The sequence below is a fragment of the Carassius carassius genome, chromosome 34 (assembly GCF_963082965.1).
Source record: "Carassius carassius chromosome 34, fCarCar2.1, whole genome shotgun sequence".
In the NCBI taxonomy this organism is placed as follows: domain Eukaryota; kingdom Metazoa; phylum Chordata; class Actinopteri; order Cypriniformes; family Cyprinidae; genus Carassius; species Carassius carassius.
In genome coordinates, this window is record NC_081788.1 from 18,574,864 (window position 1) to 18,593,514 (window position 18,651).

At 37.4% G+C, this 18,651-nt stretch overlaps 2 protein-coding genes across 5 annotated transcripts; one reads left to right on the top strand and one right to left on the bottom strand.

The window, feature by feature from the left end:
- LOC132114622 (probable G-protein coupled receptor 173) lies at positions 1 to 7,816 on the top strand. 2 transcript variants are annotated; one of them, XM_059522838.1, is made up of 3 exons: positions 1 to 946; positions 1,038 to 1,099; positions 5,750 to 7,816. In XM_059522838.1, the coding sequence occupies exon 3, from the start codon at positions 5,982 to 5,984 to the stop codon at positions 7,143 to 7,145; it is 1,164 nt and encodes a 387-aa protein (XP_059378821.1). In that variant the 5' UTR covers positions 1 to 946; positions 1,038 to 1,099; positions 5,750 to 5,981; the 3' UTR covers positions 7,146 to 7,816. The 2 variants fall into 2 exon arrangements, with proteins under 2 accessions (XP_059378821.1, XP_059378822.1); XM_059522839.1 differs by having other exon boundaries at positions 1 to 546.
- A 7,168-nt stretch (positions 7,817 to 14,984) lies between these two features.
- Positions 14,985 to 18,249, bottom strand: LOC132114625 (microtubule-associated protein RP/EB family member 1-like). 3 transcript variants are annotated; one of them, XM_059522841.1, is made up of 8 exons: positions 18,091 to 18,249; positions 17,441 to 17,611; positions 16,964 to 17,109; positions 16,630 to 16,825; positions 16,234 to 16,275; positions 15,795 to 15,907; positions 15,402 to 15,554; positions 14,985 to 15,314 (listed from the first exon to the last, which is right to left on the bottom strand). In XM_059522841.1, exons 2-8 carry the CDS (start codon positions 17,559 to 17,561, stop codon positions 15,264 to 15,266), a joined length of 822 nt encoding a protein of 273 aa, XP_059378824.1. In that variant the 5' UTR covers positions 17,562 to 17,611; positions 18,091 to 18,249; the 3' UTR covers positions 14,985 to 15,263. The 3 variants fall into 3 exon arrangements, with proteins under 3 accessions (XP_059378824.1, XP_059378825.1, XP_059378826.1); XM_059522842.1 differs by having other exon boundaries at positions 17,441 to 17,614; positions 18,091 to 18,246; XM_059522843.1 differs by lacking the exon at positions 16,234 to 16,275.
- Positions 18,250 to 18,651: the final 402 nt, after the last annotated feature.

Below are 18,651 nucleotides of genomic sequence, written 5' to 3' on the forward strand. Positions count from 1 at the left end.
GGATCCGATCCTGAGAAAACCAAGGTAGAGCGCAGAGACGGGAGCCGCTGTTTCCAATTCACCATCGCAGAAGAACCCATTTCATTTCGTTTGTTTTTTTCGTTACCATTCTTAATTTCCGCAATGGCACCGGGATACTGACATTAATGGCGAATTCCCGAGCAAAGAATCCGGTCACTGCCATGTGTGATACATCTTTTTTGCGCCTTACATCAGAGACCTTACCAGGCTTGTGCATTTGAAATATATAGGGCGCTTACATGTACTGTGTACATGTCTTCTCATAGAATGACTACAGTAGACAACGCTGATGCCAATGGATATACAGAGCGATGATGCGTGATAAAGCGGATTTATTCCCGTCGAAGATAAGATGTGTAACGTTATCGGTGTGACGTGGGAGAAAATGTCTATGGCTCCAGCCAGAAAATGAAGATGGGAAGAAGCGCCTTGTCCTGTAGCCCAGTAGCGAGAGCCAGTCGTTATTTACACATCTAAATCAGCGCAGAAGATAATGATACTGACGCTGTATCTCAGGATTAAACGGTACCACAAAACACATCAGAAATAGAGTAATTGTGCTATTAAACTCTGCTTGATTTAGTCACCGTGTGATGGGAATATACCGCTAAGGCTTGGCCTAGCTTTATGGAAAACCCGAAGACATGACATGCACACGAAAAAAGAGGAAACGATATTTTTTGTTTTTTAAAACCCGTATGTGTGTAATATTTCAGCTTCTGGCATAATATTGTTTAAACCGTTCAGCAAAATACTTCCCAGTGAAACAGATTTTCTTTCTGTTTTTCAGACTTGACCATCCCCTGTATTAATTAATTAATCAATTGTTATTATTATACTTTTTTTTAATTCTCTGTTTTTCATAAAGGACGTCGAGGTTCATCTTGGATTACAATTTGGATTCATGTGCGATTCCTTGAACGCGGTGTGTCGGGTCGAAAAAAAACGTATTTGCACATTTTTGTGTATGTTTTTGTTTTTTATTTATTTTTATTTTTTTATATATTTACAACAAGCTCCCGTTAAGGCCTACCACCGAGACAAGATCCATTGTCTGGATGAAGATCGAGAATTATAGGTAAGAGCTCCATCACATTATGACTCCTATTTGATGTTTATCATATTATTATCAGGCTACCTATAAAATGGGGGACACGAGTGCTCGAGTATTTAAATAATAATTAATAATATATTAATAAAAAAACAATGACTCTGGTCATGACGCATACTATGTATGCTACTGAAGTGAAATGCAGGCCTGTTTTATGCATTTATTTGTCTATTTATTTACAATGCATTTACACTGTCCCTCATGCAAATGCGCGCGCGCGGAACAAGACACACACAGAGAGAGAAAGAGTGAGAGGAAGATACGCTGTAGTTCTTCATGATATACAATGATAACCATGCAGGTCACAATGCTCAGCACTTCCAAGAAGACGTGTCTTGGGACTGTAGGCTATATGAGCGCTGACAGTGTCCTTACGGGTCATTTGCGTTTTTGCGTATTGGCTGTGCGGATCACGTCATTAGTTCTAGGTAATTCATTATTTTTATGTTCTTTCATATGTTTGAAGGAAAACAATCGACAACGCACGCGCTGTAAAAGAGGCTCCAGTTCAATAAACGATTCATGTATATTATAGCGTATCGCCAAGCGCACCGATAGCCCACATGAAGATGATGGAGATACGGAGAAAACGTATTTATAAGAGTTAACCATGAACGACGGGATCTTTCTTTGTCGTATTAAAACGATATGTGGGAGAGTCGAAATGATTCCGGCTCGTTTGGTTGGTGAATTCCGCGTCGCCTCCTCCCACCGAGACCCCGGTAACGATATTCACTGCTGTTGCTATCCAGCCTTCTACCTCCAACCAACTCCCTTTACATCTGACTCCTCCCAACGACATCGAAGGCCTTCTCACTATTAATGCGAGATAAGAGCACACCAAATCTCTGGAGGGAAATATCATAGACTCAGAATAAATAATAGAACATAATGATAACCCAAGGGTTGACAACCGTAATAAATGTAGTAGAGCTAAAGGCTTTCCCTAAGGAAAATGTTCCTAAGTGTGTGAAAAATATTTCTTTTTATTGAATATTTGTCTGACAAAAAGTCTATTTGGATTTTAAATCTTGTATTTATAAAATATTACTCAACCATTATGTAAAACGCCCTTAGGAGGACTGTACACATGGGGCAAAATGTATCACAATTGAATCAATTTCAGCATGTCATTAGCCCTACCTCTTTTTTTACTCTTATGATTTTGTTTTTATACAGTGACAGGTATCTTACAATATTAGTACAGGTAGGCCTACAATAATTTGAGAAGTAATATGCCTGAAAATATATGTGACAATAGCAATAAATATGTAACATTCATTAAAAAAAAAAACTTACTTTTTGGCATTGCACATAATAAACTTATGGGCTAAAGTAATGGCAATAAATGGGTGTTAAAGCAAGTACTGTGTTGCTAGATAGTGAGAAAACAAAATTAAAAGGGCCTTAATTTTAGTAGTACCATTCCACACATTTAAATTCATTAGATTATATAATGGCCAGCAGACCAGTTATCAAAATATATAGCTTACATTCCACACTCAATATCTGAGAGACTGTTTATCAAAGGACCTATCAAAGAATTGAGGAGAATAGGAGGGTAAATTCTCTTTCAATGAGCAAATTAAACTTTCAGCTTCCCTCTTTGGAATGTGAACATGTCTATTTTCTCTAGAACTGAGAAAATAGAGCTAGGTGAACATTCACTTATGTAGGCAACAGCTAACAGTACCAGCTCTGACACATCCAAATAAGCCACATTCTTGTTTAGCCCTTTACTTCACAGAACAAAACACGAGTGCATTAGCATTTACTGTGGGAAATGCAAATCGTCATCTTTGGACCATAAAGATGTAAACACTCCCCCCAGGTCACTTAACCATCTTTTATTTCAAGTGAAAAATATGACATTAAGCACTTGCGAAACAGTTGTTCAGGTATCATATTCCTTTTTCTTTGCATAAAGCTAAGGTTCAGTGACACGCATGTAATATGTTATATGGCTTAATATTAATCATATTTAAAATTACATTGTCGTCATTAGACTGTTTCTACCTAAATGATGCTACAATTGAAAACATCTTCTGAACAATAACAATGCTTAGACTACCTTTCTGAATCTGAATCACAGTGAAACTGCCAGGTCAATTAACGCCTGTAACTGACGTAAAGTGGTGCAATTTGTAAACTGGTTACAACAGGTTGTCATGATAAGGTTGTAACATTTTATCTTCTCTGTGACAGAAACATTCACTTCAGTCTCTGTTCTGGCTGATTATTCCTAATGAGTGACACTTTCCTTCTCAGCTCACCTCAATGCATACAATTCTGAGTTGCATTCAGGCTTACAAAGACACATACACAGCACAAGGCAGAAGGACCCTGTAGCCTAGCAACAAGCAGCTGTAATTGCTGTGACACAAATGAATTAGTGTTTCTGCTCTAAAACAATGGGTCGGCGCAGTTCTATCTCCTGTTGGACTAAGGTACTCAGTGGTTTTGTCATCAGCTGGCATCTACGTTTAGCTTTCTCTCTACCAGAGGCTGTTAGTTGGTGGGAGTTAGCACAAATGGCTCTTTAAATGCTGCCAATAGCACCACAGCAGGTGGAGGTATACACCTGAATTCATGGATCAATGCTCTTTCACACTGAGAGAGGGGGATAATGCTAGCTTGGCTGTTCTACGCCCCAGCAGGGGATGTATTTGTTTGGCAGGGGTATATGCCCTCATCTAAATACCATCAACCGGGCCGGAGTCTGCTCTTTCGGCATGTGGGTGCAAATGAGAAAGTCTGGGTTAGGTGGAACTTCCAGAAACATTTGGGCAAAGTGGGCCCAAATTATTCATTCTGTATCTATATAGTTAGATCTAGATTTCACTGTCACTATATATATGCTAAAGCTTTGTCTTGAAGCTCCGTTGCCGCCTGCAAATGCAGATTAACAAAGATTTCCAGTCCCCCTAACACATTTTTATAGCCCCCAGCTCCCCACACCCTTTGCCTCCGCATCCCCGGTCCACATGCCTATACTCAACGCATAAAAAGTGATCTGCTGTAGCCTAGCAACAAGGAGGTAATTACCATGAAAGACTAGTTGCTGGCATGCCATGTAGCATGTGGTGGAAACATCTGATCTGCTCGGCACTAAGGGGGAAGCAGAAGATGTTCCTCAGCATGTTACAGCAGATGCTTACCGGAGCCCTGATTATCACATTCAGCAAACTATTGATTGATCAGTTTACTGATGGCGGAAACAAAATACCTTCTTTGGTGTAAAGTGCTCTTTTTTCCATTCTTTCTGTAGCTCTTTTCTAGTATTTTACATTTGGTGTAAGCAGTCATGATTAGGAAGAAGATGATATTTATTGTTTAAAGAATTGTTTTGTGTGCATTACTTTAGAGATAACTTTTTAATTGATGTGACATACTCCGTTTGATGTATTATTATTTAAGAATGGAAACATGAAAATTAGCTTTCTTTGATTTTCATTTATCATTGATATTTAATATTATATAAAAAAAATGAATGCATGTGCAATTAGTTAGAGATGTAAATTAATTAACATAATAGAATGATTATTTATTAAACATAAACTGTAGCTATTGCCTAACAGTTATTACAACAAGTGTCTTAAGAAATCACATCTGTTTCTGTATGTTTACATGGAAAGTTAAGAATCACGCTGCAGCAGATTTTTGCATATCTGAGGCGCATTCTTTATCATTTTGACACAATGTGAAACCAAATCAGTATGCAAACGCTCTTTAGTAGCATACGCAGATTGTGCACACCGCTGTGCAACACAACCACATTATCTATGTCAAATTTGGACTTTCCGCTGAATCAAAGCTTTTTTTCTTTGTTTTAAACATGGGCTACATATTAGTCTAGTGACTGTTGCACTATGTCTTGCTTCGGTTTCAGCGTCTCAGGCAAGTGCGTGATGTTGTGTTGAAATTTTAAAATATGTTTAATATGTTATGTTACAAATTTCTCCACTCTGCGTTATTTTCCATTCCGCTTTTTGTGTTCACAACCCATTATTATTTATTTTTGACTGGAATGCAGGCCTTTAAAGTGCTTGTAAACATACTGACAGTCCTGTGAACAGCAATAAATCAGCTATTTATTAATAAATTGCTATTTGTCTCATCTTTTACTTTGGGGATAATAAACTAGCATTAGTGTAGTTTGAAATCTAAACATTTCTGGTACAAATAACATAACTTTAACGTGATTAATAGGTTTTCCTGGATTTTTTTATTTTCCAGTATTTTTCCTATACATTTGACCAATAGTGTGTTTCCACACATTGTAAATAAACCCAGATTATCCTTATTGACTGTTATGCTTTTTAAAGTCTTATTTGCAGTTTTTGCCTAATTAGAGTAGATTAGATTCAACTTTATTGTCATTGCACATGTAAGGTACAAGGCAATGAATTGCCATAGTAGTTCGAGAAAAATCTCTCTCTTTCCAGCATCAATATTACTTTATGCTATTTCACTTTTCTTGACCTAAAAATCTTTCTCTCAGGAAATACCAAAATGCTATACTTTTGCCAAAAGTCCGTAGAGTCTGTGGCCTTTAAAGACAAGCAATTGTTTGTGTGTGAAAACAAGAGTTACAAATGTTTTGTTTTCTATCCATAGGTGTGGAGGCCAGAAGAGGTGGCACATTTGAAGGGAGGCTCCAAAGAGAACTGGACAAAAATGGGGCAATGCAGATCAAGTTTCTCTCCTTCCATTTGAGACACCAACGAAAGGCAACCACGAGGACGGACGACAGCTCAGCCGGAGGAGGCGGAGGTGGAGGAGGGAGTGGAGGAAGCGGGTGTAAAGGGGGCGTTGAAGGAGGAGGTGTGCGATTTGAGCAGAAAAAGGTATGGCCAACGGAAATGCAAGCAGCGATGGGCTTGGGAACCCCCTGGCGGCCGTGGTGTCCACTACAGGTGGCGTGATGGGTGGAGCATCTTCTTCGGCCGTGTCTACCTATGTGAAACTTGTCCTTCTGGGGTTGATCATCTGCATCAGCCTGGTGGGCAACTTAGTGGTATCCCTGCTGGTGTTAAGGGACAGAGCCCTACATAAGGCACCCTACTACTTTCTTCTGGACCTCTGTCTTGCTGACACCATCCGCTCTGCAGTCTGCTTTCCCTTTGTCCTGGTGTCTATCAAGAACGGCTCGGCCTGGACTTACAATGTGCTCAGCTGCAAGGTGGTGGCCTTCATGGCCGTCCTTTTTTGCTTCCATGCTGCCTTCATGCTGTTCTGCATTAGTGTCACACGCTACATGGCCATCGCCCACCACCGCTTCTACTCCAAGCGAATGACCTTCTGGACCTGTGTGGCAGTGGTATGTATGGTCTGGACGCTGTCAGTCGCCATGGCGTTCCCACCCGTCTTTGACGTTGGCACCTACAAGTTTATCCGTGAGGAGGACCAGTGCATCTTTGAACATCGCTACTTCAAGGCTAATGACACTCTAGGCTTCATGCTGATGCTGGCCGTGCTAATACTGGCTACACACGTGGTCTACATGAAGCTCCTGCTGTTTGAATACAAGCACCGAAAGATGAAGCCGGTCCAGATGGTTCCAGCCATCAGCCAAAACTGGACATTTCATGGACCTGGAGCCACAGGACAGGCGGCCGCAAACTGGATAGCAGGGTTCGGCCGTGGCCCAATGCCTCCTACTTTATTGGGCATTAGGCAGAACTTGCACAACCAGAACAGACGCCTGTTAGGCATGGAGGAGTTTAAGGCAGAGAAGCAGCTTGGCAGGATGTTCTATGTCATCACCTTGTTTTTTCTGGTGCTCTGGTCCCCGTACATTGTGGCCTGTTACTGGCGGGTCTTTGTGAAGGCGTGCACCATCCCACACCGGTATCTTTCCACCACCGTGTGGATGAGTTTCGCCCAAGCGGGCGTGAACCCCATCATCTGCTTTTTCCTCAACAAGGACCTGAAAAAGGGCCTTCTGGCCCACCTGCCTCCCTGCTGTAGAACTCCACCTCAACTACCCCGTGAGCCTTACTGTGTCATGTGAAGATGAGTGTTTATTCATAATGTTTTTTTGCTCTTTCTCTCTTCTGGATGGTCAGAGAGTTGACAGCCAGGGGGAGGGAAAAAGAAGTCTTTAAAGATGGAGACGTGGATGAACTTTAAGAGCTGTTGTGGCCTTTGATTCAGTATTAAGATGCTTTAAAAGGGTGGATGTCATGGAATAAGCATCTACTGTCACTTTAATGATTTTAAGGGGGAGATAGGCTCTACTCTAATACGTGGTTTGGTAAATAAATTCTGAACAGGTTTGAGGAACCGTATGTTTTGCTTTAGGGTGGTACAAATCAACCAAACTGGTCTATTTTATGGTGAATGTATGAAGGCTATATCAAATGGCTTCTCATGATCGATCTCAACAAACATTACCATTTGATTTGGCTCAAAATCTGTATCCCTTTACCAGGATCCTGAGGGCCTTGAATTAAAGATTTACAAAAATATTGTTCATGCCTTGTGAACAGCTGCGCTCCTGGCAGAATAATTTATATTATTTGAACTACTGATTCATAAATACTCCACGTGCATGTGTTTTACCTTAACTTTAAGGCAAAAAACTTGAGATTAAACTACTTTTAAGAACGAGTGCCAAGCATAAGCCTCTAGGACTGAATGAGGCTGACAAAAAAAAAGGAAAAAAGGGAGGGAGTTTCTAAAATTTATGCTAATTTGTTGGGCTGAATCCTTCCCGTGTCTCCATCAGGCAGGAATTAAGATGCTCATAAAACAGTGTGTATACAAAAGCAACTTCCAGAACAAATAATGTTTTTCCTCCCAAGTTGATTCAAAGGGATTGTATATGAAAGGAGCTGAATGAAAATATGAATCTTTGTGAAATATGGCCTATTCAGGTTTGTAGGTGCTCTTTCCCTGAGTAACATTTTCAATGAAATGTATTGTTTTTTATTTTTCTCTTTATCTCTTTCAATTCTGTTTACTCATTAATTTTTAAAATATTTTCTAGCATTGCACAAAATAACTCGTGCCCTTATCATTTCCATAATAGATCTGAACATATGACTAGTCTTACAATATTCAGACCAAGAAAAAGTGAAGTATTTTACTGAAAGTGGTCTCACTTTGTGAAGAGACAGTTCAGGATTGAGAGAAAATACTGATCTGTTAATAGTGTATTACGGTTAAACCAACTGATCATTCATTCTTCCAAACGAGTGCACAGAAGGTGCTGTAGAGGAGAAGTTACTTAGTCTTTTGCGTCTTGAATTACTTATATGAAAGTTTACTAGCTTATTGGATCTAGACAAAATCTAAATGTTTTTAATATGGATTTTCATACATGTATCTTGGACGTTAATTAATTTAGCCTTTACATTTTCAATCATACGTCAGTGAAAGTTGGTTGCATTAGAGGTGTTTTAGTCTAAACATATTGTTGGATTCCTGAAAAGAAGAAGTTGGTCAGGTAGTAAGGAGGAACCTTAAGTTGAAAGTTTGTGCTGGACTGAAGTCAGACGACAGTGTGATTCGGCCTCATGTTTAGCCGAATTTTTTTTTTTAAATCTAATTTTAATCTTGCAATAAAAATATGAATGTGTTTGAGATAAGAAAAAAAATATGTAAGCTGGTAATGGAATGTTAAGATTTATTCTTTCAAGTATTCCATTTCATTAGGAGCTAACAAGTGGGTGAACTAAATTCCGGAATCCGTTTGATGTCGAATTAATTTCCATTAATATTTTGCACACAACTCAAGAAATCATTGATCAGCCATATGATTTCTCTGGAATATTTTGACTTGAATCAGAATGCTGACCAATGCAGACAGGACAGATTGTAATATTTCTTTGAATGTTCAATGAGATCTCTCTGTAGGGTAGGCATGGAATTGGTCGGCGTGATCAGACTTTCTTTTTCTAAAACCTGTCTTTGCTAGAACACAGAAAAACAGCAGAAGAACATCTATGATGAACAGAAGAAGAGGAATAATTCTTTCTGTTATCTGCATTTTATGCCTTACTCCATTACCAAGGTTTAATGTTACCAATGCAAGAATGATCTGAAAGCTGTATGCATATATAGACAACAATAAATCTTACAAAAACATATGCTGGGGAAAACACAACACTGTGTATTTGTGGATTATCAGAGGACACATCTTGCTGCCCATCACAAACCTACGGGTTGTGGGTAAGAAGACAGCTGCTTCGGCTGTGTTATTGAATTTGTGAACTGAGACACGCGGGAGTGTACAATTTTGCTCAGTTCTCTGGAGAGACTTGAATTTGCAAAAAAATAAAAAAATCACAAAGAGACGCTGATTTTCCGTGGAATTAAAAGGAACTTCTTGGATTCTTAAGGATTTCTTTGAGACTTTTTTTCTTCTTCTTGTCTTTGGGTGGGATCGGGGTGGGGGACAGTATGTGAATGACCGTTTGGGCTATTGTTGTATTCACCTGTGAATAGGAAATTGCTTGGGTCGGTGTTGGGTGAAAAGGATGTGATTTTGTAACGAGCAAAAATGCCTGGTAGAACATTTTTAGTTGCTTCAGGCATCTTATCTTTTGTAAAATAACTGTGAACCTCTGTGTAATTTCATGTGTATTATATGGACAACGCACTAACTTCAAGTGGGGGGTGGAGAGAAGGGTGGGGTTATGGCCCTTGGTCATCATCATTTTACCACGCATGAGTATGAGTGTGTGGACGGAACTGGGTACTCATGAGGAACAAAGCAAAGGCGAAAGGTCAGACATACAGCGTCTGATATCAACCACTCCTGTAGCTGATCCACTAAAACTTCACATTTTCAATGTGACAACACAACTGTAAAGATTACGAAGAGCTGAGCCTTAAATAAGACATTATGTTGATTCAAATCAACAGGGAATATGGATCATAACCAACACTCAAAAAGGAATACTTTTTTTTTTTTTTACCACATTTTGACACCTACATTAAAACAGACATCAGTCATTGTTTGGCTGTTACAGTGATTGTTAAATATAAATGAATCAATTTTGTAAAAAAAAAAAATGAATTAGAAATAAGTGGCTAATGAATGTTGATATTCAAGTTGCTCCTTTGATTTTAAACACCAATCGTCTAATTTAGTGTTAACAATTTAGTTAATCTGTAATTATTTGTATCTGCAATTCTATAACACTACAGCAAAACTTTTGTGCACAAAGAATTGCATACTTTTAGTTAAACAAATAACATTGCATAAAGAAAGAACCCCAAATGTATTAAGGTAAATCCATGACATCCATTTTGAAAAGCTGTACAAAAATGAGTTTGAGTTTAATTATTCAAAACAATGCACCTAATTTAGCAGGAAAAAACATATCCTTTTTTTCAGTGTATGGAAAGATGTATTAATACCTGTGTCTTAATTTTTTGCCTTTTATAGTAAATATCAATAGTGCCTGATTTGATCATAAAGTCATATGTCTGTTTAATCTCTAGTAATTGCCCAATTATAATATATGAACATGAATGAGTGTGTGATTTTATCCTATCATCTCACTGAAATGCTGAAAGAATGGAAAAAAACCCCTATAAAACAGCTTCAGGATATAAAAAGCCACTCATTCAGCTAACTATTACAAGAGCAATAGACTGCAACTATCCATCATGGAATGAAATTCATGGGAGTGAAATTTTAGTTGAGCAACTCGGGAGTCGTTTATTTGTGAATGCATGATGAATGAAGGGGCTAAAGGAAAAACTGCGGGAGGGGGGACGTGAGTCAGCTTTCAGATATCTTGATCTGTAAATCAACAGGTTTTTTTTTCTCAAAATGATAATAAAAGTTTACTTTTGTTGCATTTTTGACTAATGTTGTGTGACCTTTACTCAGTGCAGTAAGAAACTATCCTGCCCTTTCACTGACACCTCAGGTTCACACGCTTGGATTATGAGTTGACCTTTGACCTTAATCTGCCTGATATTTATGGTTCATGGTCCACACTGCAGACGGACCAGAGTGAGTCAGTAAAATGTGCCAGAGTAAAACTAAACTAAATGGACATTTCCCCTTGATAGGCCAACAATTTAGATAAACTTCACATCAGACCTTCAAGTGAAAACAAATATGTTCATTCAGATCCTCACACTGTTCCTCTGATATTTCCAATTACAGAATATTTGCATGAGCATCTAATAACATCATATTGTAGCAGGCTGGTCGATGTCTCAGTAATATTGTAATCTAAAGTTGACAGAGAGGTTCCACGGGAGTTCAACTGTGCAGTGATGAGCAGCATGCGGTGGATGAACATTGGTCCACTCGGCGTAAGATTGGCCACGGTTAGATGCTCAGACCATATGTGTGAGGTCAACTGATTAATGTTTGCCAGTCTGCACTTATTGAGGTTTGATCCACAGCAAATCCAATAAAGGCAACCACTCGATCGCAGACTCATGGTAGACTGAAAGAAGAGAATATCATAGTTTATTTAGGTTCTACAGAGGAGAAGATAGCTGTGAAAAGAGGTATGAATATATACGTGAACAGAATGATAGCAGGAAGGAAGACTTAAACAACAGAAAGAGAGGCGGGGACAAGAAAAAGTGCTGGCCTGGAGGAATCTCACCTCCTCATGGGAGGTTAAAACTGAGCTGACTGTCTCTCTCTGGCCCAAGCTGGGGATTCGGGCCCCAGATCACGCAAGGCCAGATGACTCTATCTGTAAGGTTCTACTGCAGCCTTTCTCATATTCACTAGAACTTTAAAAGAAATTGAAGTACAATCTGTTTTGACCCATATTTCTAATAAAAACATTAAAAAACAAAAAATTTCTAATTTTCACAACCTTTAGACCTGATGATTTTTATTGTGTGTAACTCCCTTGTTGCCATTTCATCTGTAAAAATTTGGTTTACGGTAAACCAAAGGCGTTATGAATACAATAGCACCATCTGGTGGCAAATATAGACATTTGCCGGTAAACAACATTCGTGAAAAAAGACATATTACTCCACAGTCCATACACTATCAAATGTAAAATTGTATTTGCTTAAAGGGTTACTCCACCCCAAATTTAAAATTTTGTCAGTAATCACTTACACCCATGTCGTTCCAAACCCGTAAAAGCGTTGTTAGTCTTCGAAACACAATTTAAGGTATTTTGGATGAAAACTGGGAGGTTTGTGACTGTCCAATAGATTGTCCCAAAGCATAAATACACGTTGAAAACCTATCCTTGTGTGTGTTATTGTAATAGACATTGTGCATTTAATAAGTCCACAACCATTAATCAATCCACTAATATGACAAAAAAATTGCCTGTAGTGTTCCTAATTTTTAAAATACTTTGAAAAAAGCTTGTGCTAAATGAATAAATGTACATATTTTGTGATTTAATTTTAGGTAAACCCCTCTCTACATAGAATCTCAGAACAGCTGTGGTAATAACAGGAGCCCCATTTGATGAGACTCTCCTGATGGTGAGGAGCTACTTGCTGATGAACCTACCGACATGAGTTCACCTTACTATGAGTGCCTATATTCTGTTCAACATAACATAGAAAAGCAAGTAATGGTATACTAAAGTGCACTGTTTATATCTGTTGGTCATTCAGGAGATCATGGACCATTTTCACAATGTTTTTCGGTGATCATCAGCATCATAAATCCTTGCAATTTTTGTATATTTTGATTTAAAAAAATATACATTTATAACACAATACTATTTATTATATCAGATTTGTATCCAATTACAAAAGACTTAACGCTAACACGAGGGTAAATTTGACATTGTTCTCTCTTCTGACTGCTGTTATCGGTCTCTGTCAATTTTTTTCCATGGATGGTATAGTGATTATTTATTTGAAACTATGGATATTGTTATTGTTTATCAATAAACAGTGTTTTATAGGCATTTGTTTTAGTTTTTCAGTTGTTTTTTTTAATGATTAAAAATGGCAATAGCAGAGGCTCTACAAAGGGCTCTGCCGATGTGGGAAAGTGAAGAACCCCAAAAGGTGCCTCCAGGAACCTTTAGGGTTTTTACAGTGTAGAGTACTCAAAAGGATATCTGAGGCACCTTTAGTTTTTACAGTGTTTTGATCAAATAATGCAACCTTGGTGAACATAAGAGACTCATATCCCCATAGTTGTATTGTTCATCAGTCCAGAGGACAAGAGCGAGGAAGAACCGAATTGTTCTGACCACAGAGAACTGAAGAACAGCCACCATTATCCAGCCCACACTGCTCCTAAAGGAAGACAAAAGTTAAGATTTCTCTGTTAAAATGAAACAGACCAAAGAAGAAGAATGTTTTAGCAATCTAAAGAACCTATTTCCATTACAATGAAACATTTAGTACAATGGAAATGTTTACAGATGTTCTCAAACAGACATCATTTCCCATCCTCGTACCCATTCATGCATCTGAAGGTAAGTTTAGCCAAGGGTCACACTTTTGGGGTAATAAGAAACAAGTGAAAATGGTAAAAAGTAAATGTTTGGAAACAATATAACTGACTCAAATAGCTCTGTGGATATTGTTTACTGATGAGCAGTTTCATCTGCGATGTCTTTTACACTGCATATACAAATTGTACAGCATTTAATCATCCATGTTTTACATTACAATGTACTGTCATTATCCAGGAAAAATTATTTTCAGCATTGTATCACAGGCTCCATAAGCAGCTAACAGTAGGCATCGTTTGGTTGATTTCTGCACCTTTCATCACAGTGTGTTAAATTTTTTACCTTTAAAGAACTCCGATGACAGAGGGATCTCACCTCCCATGAACATGCAGTTGTCTGCCTTCCCCATTGTCCAGTGAAGTCAGAAAGACAAACGAAAACACAATCAGTTTTTATTAAGACCCCTATGTCAGGATCAAAAGAAGTTAATACCCACTTATCTGTTGTCAGTTTAGGTGCAATCACCGTTGCTTAGATAGGCAACTGTATATAAATAGTTATGCCAAATCTATACCAATGTGGATTCCTATTGCCTAAATGATGAATTTCTGAGCTCACTTTTTAATAATTGACTTAAACATAGGGTGACAGGTAATCTGTACTATCTCAGACAACCTCATCTTTTATGCTCGCAAATACATGGGAAATGTGTAAACATTTCTAATACAGTTCTTTAAAAAACTGTTTGAAGAACTGATAAAATATGTAGATAGCAAACCGTTATCTGCCTATAAAAATTTATTTTACAATTTACCAGTTAGCATATTGTTTGATGTTGCATACTTGACTGGTAACAAATTAGCCTACTACATTTCTTTAGGAATTATACTAGAAATTAAATATGAATTCAATATGACGCATATTTAAAGGCTGATACAGTTGGAGTCATCCTTTAGATTTTAAGCCAGACAAGGAATCTGACAAAAAGTGCATGAAGCTATAAGTGCATTGAACTTTAGTAGTAATATTTAAAATATGTGTGTGCAAAGTACAAAAAATGTGTATATAATAATAAATTTTTGCAGTAAATTATTTTAATACATTGTAAATGTAACAAAAAAAAAACTGTCTCATTTTTAACATCAACAACTACCTGACGGTGGTGGTATTTGCAGCTCAACAACTTTTGCCAGTTAAGACAAAGTGTCATGACTATCAAGTGGTTCCTCATGGTCTTGTGTGCTTGTAAAAGGGAAATGCAAAAGGTTGACACACATCCTGCTTCAGAGCTTATTAGAGGAAGTGAACTTCACTCACAATGGTTCAGTTAGCAGTCAAAGGTATAGATCAGAAACTAAATAACAGCAAAAGGATACCTGATGGCTGTATTGTTTTTTGTTTGTTACAGAATGAATGGATCAGAATGGCTTGCTCAGGTTTGAATACAATACCTTGGGTTTGTTAAGTCATTGGCAAGTCAGACCTCATTGGACTGCTTTATACAAACAGCCTTTGATAAGTACTTTATTTTCCATTCACAAAAATAATTTTTGATGGTCAGTAAAAAAAAAAAAAAAAACAGCTGAAAATTCAAGGTATAGAACTTCCCTGAATAAAAAGACATTCAAAAGTCAAAGTCCAAAATGATGGACCAAAAGCAAGTTCAGCAGAACAGCAGGAATCAGCCATCAGTATGTACATTTGTGTGCATCCAGCAGGGTACTTTTCTTTTTTTTTTTTTAAAACGGTCACCCCTGTATTGGTCAAAACTCTTCTGGTTCGCCCACCTCATCCTCGGGGATTACAAAACCATCCTGTTTAAAGACAGAAAACCACAGAACTCAGCGGGCTGAAGACAGTTTAGCATGAGACTTTCTTTAAAAACACTGATTTACACTTACATCTGTGGCGTACAGAATATCCACAATCTTTTGCAGTGAAGGATCACCCTCACCCTCTTTCTCTTGGCAGATGAGCTCAATGTTTCGCAGTTTGCCAAAGTAGAAATCCCGTTCCTTTTCCATGTCAGCAATAGTAGCCTTCAGGTCATTTATCTGCTCAGATGAGCGCAAGCAAAGAATTACATACATTTTTATTTAACAACAATAAACTATTATGATTATAATCATTAATAAAATAATATCTATAAAAATATTTTGTAAAAATATTTTTTAAAAGATTTTAAATAAGAACAATTAAAAAAAACTATAATTAATTACAAATAATTTAAAACTACATACAATTAAAAAAAAGAATTTACCCTTCATTTACCCACATTTCTTGTAAAGTCTTACCATCTGAGTAAGTGCTCCTTTCTCTTCATCGCCACTGCCTGATCCTGCGCCTCGCGGTGCAGCTGGAGCTGCCTTTGGTGCAGATTTAGGTGCTGTGGCTGAACGCTGTGGAGCTGAACATCAAGACCACATCCATCATCTTGCTATACATGCTTATCAACCTGCCTTAAGAATAAGGATCTATTCTAGCTTCAAACTGACTAATTGAATAAATTAAATGGTTTCATTTCATATATATTGAAGCTGAAATAAAAAAAGAAACTTAAAAATAACACCAGCAAATGCCATAGACCCAAAATTGAACTCCATGACTGTTCTTTTAAAAATGTGCAGCACTTAGAAATGTAGGAATCACCATAATGTGAGAAAAATGCCCAGAGGTGAAGCAACATTGTAGACAATGTGCTTGAACTAAAACTCACAGTTCTCAATTTCTTACCAACAGGGGCCATTGGCTTGACTGCAGGTGTGATGCCAGTGTCTGAAGCGAAGAGAAAAATCCATGCACAGGCAACGTAAGGCTCCAGTTATTCTCACACTTGTGGTGTGTGACTGGGTCACACCCACATATTTTGGGGTCATAATCCATAACAGCTGCAGCTGTCATGCACCTGTTAGCATTAGGACAGCTAGCTTCCGACAATAACGCAAGTCTCCATATAAACTATATAACTTTATAAACCCAAAAATACTGATATGTTGATAATTATTTATTAAAATTATTAACCATTATATAAACATTAGTAGTAGATTTATATGGTTTTTTTTCTATTAGGATAAACCTTAGAAAGGCTGCAATGATACTGAGAACTTCCTGTTGGTTTTTTCTCTTTACCTGAGCTGGGTTTCTTTGGCTTGCTAGCTGTAGCTGTTGCTGGACTCTGACTGGAGGGCATTTCATGTCCCTGCCGAGCTGCCACTGGATCATATTCCTTTCCATCATAATTTGCATCAAAGAACTTCTTAAACCATTGCACAAACTCAAAGTTATCCTGGAACTTGCCCTTCACAAGCTTGTCAACAGGAATAATCTGCACGGAGACATAGAATGTTTTAAAATAGCAAGTAAAAAAAGTAGTTGCACTTCACATTATAATTATAAATATATTTTGTCTATCAAAATGGATGATTGTGATTTGTGTGCTAATGAATTTAACAGGTTGACATACTTTGCTAACACCCATCTTCTTGAAGCTGCCTTGAAGGAGTTTGAAGTTATGGATGTATTCGTGCTCAAGTTTGGCCTGGAATTTGACTTTCTTCATCGGAATACATGACGGGAACAGCATGTCCATGAATTGACAGTAAGCAGCACCTTAAAACACATTAATAAAGAGACAATAAAATAAAATAACATAAAATAAGTAGTAGAAAAAAAAAGTCACGCTGGTCCCAACCTACACAAAAACAGTTTTCACTCATCTTTTTCTATTCTCTCACTTAATTGTGATAACCGCTGACCCAGATATTATTGAAAAATTCAGCATGCAAATGGAAGTCATTATACAAGCCACTATTATTATATATAATCTTTATGGTCAAAATTCAAATTAAGCTTTATGTTTATCTTTTAAAACCCTGTCAGCAATTTAATGGTGCTCAAGTTGGCAGTGTGAAGTGAAGAGGACAGACAGCTGGTCACTGACCTGAGCACAGTTGCTCGATCTTGGCATGGCTCATCTGTAAAGACTCGTTTATCCATGTGAGCATGTCATGGCGGCTGAGGTTTTCACTTGTCACCGATGTGGAGAACACGTTCACAGCCATGGCTGGGACAAAAACGATGATTTAAAGACTACGATACTATTCCTCTGAAGCTGCTTGAGAAAGAAAAAAAAAAAAAGGATCTTAGTTAAAGCCTCATTTCCTTAAAAACATTTACACCCTTCAGTCCATCTACATCATCTTTACTTCCTACTTAATTTCAAATTTAATGTGTGGCTGTATATTTATATCCATCTAAGAGTTTAAGCTCTAAATCTATTACATTAATTTACTTACGGGATAAAAATATATTTATTTAAATAAAATAAAAAAAGTTCGGTTTCCGATTGAACGTTTCCTCTTTAACGTCAGTTAAAGTTTTCAACTAAGTTAATCTTTAAGAATTTGTAATAGTACTTAATGTTCTAGTTATGTTTTATCCGTTGTGTTTTTAAATGTAGAACATTTAAATGATAACATTAGATATATAGGTATAGTTCGAAACTAAATGTAATAATAAATTATTGTTTTTCTTTACAGTAAAGTGTTTGTGTTGTGCGTGTCACAGATCAAATCAACGCCTTTATCTTACATTTTGTTCTGAAAGTCCAAACTATGATGGTTTGCAAGGGAACCGGGCAGCAGATTCACCGGCGTGCCGCTCGTAGATTGCCGCTTCTGCAGCAGGCTGGAAAATGGGCTGTAAGCCTGCAACCACAGCAGCTTACAAACTATTCACAGATGTCAAAATAAAAGTCACCATTCGCATGTGAAATAATAAATAACTACTTCAATCGGTCAAAATAAAAGTAATAAACAACAAAATAAAAGTCACGATTAAACGCATAAAACAAAAATGTAAGTTTAAAGAAATCAAGTTTTGGTAAACGTTTTAAAATAAAAAAATATGCAAATTCTAAACATTACATTTATGTTATGTATATTTTTTCTAATCTAACTTAATCTACTTTGCGTGTGTGATACTCTGAAAGTCACTTTAAACTATTAAAAAAATATTTCTAATTCCCAGGACTCTTCTAAGTCTGAGCATCACAGTTTAAAAGGGTTTCCACTGCAGTTATTTTCCATTTTCTATTACGGTTATGTTTCTGTAAACATCTAGTGAGATACTTATTCTATAACCTTATCTCAT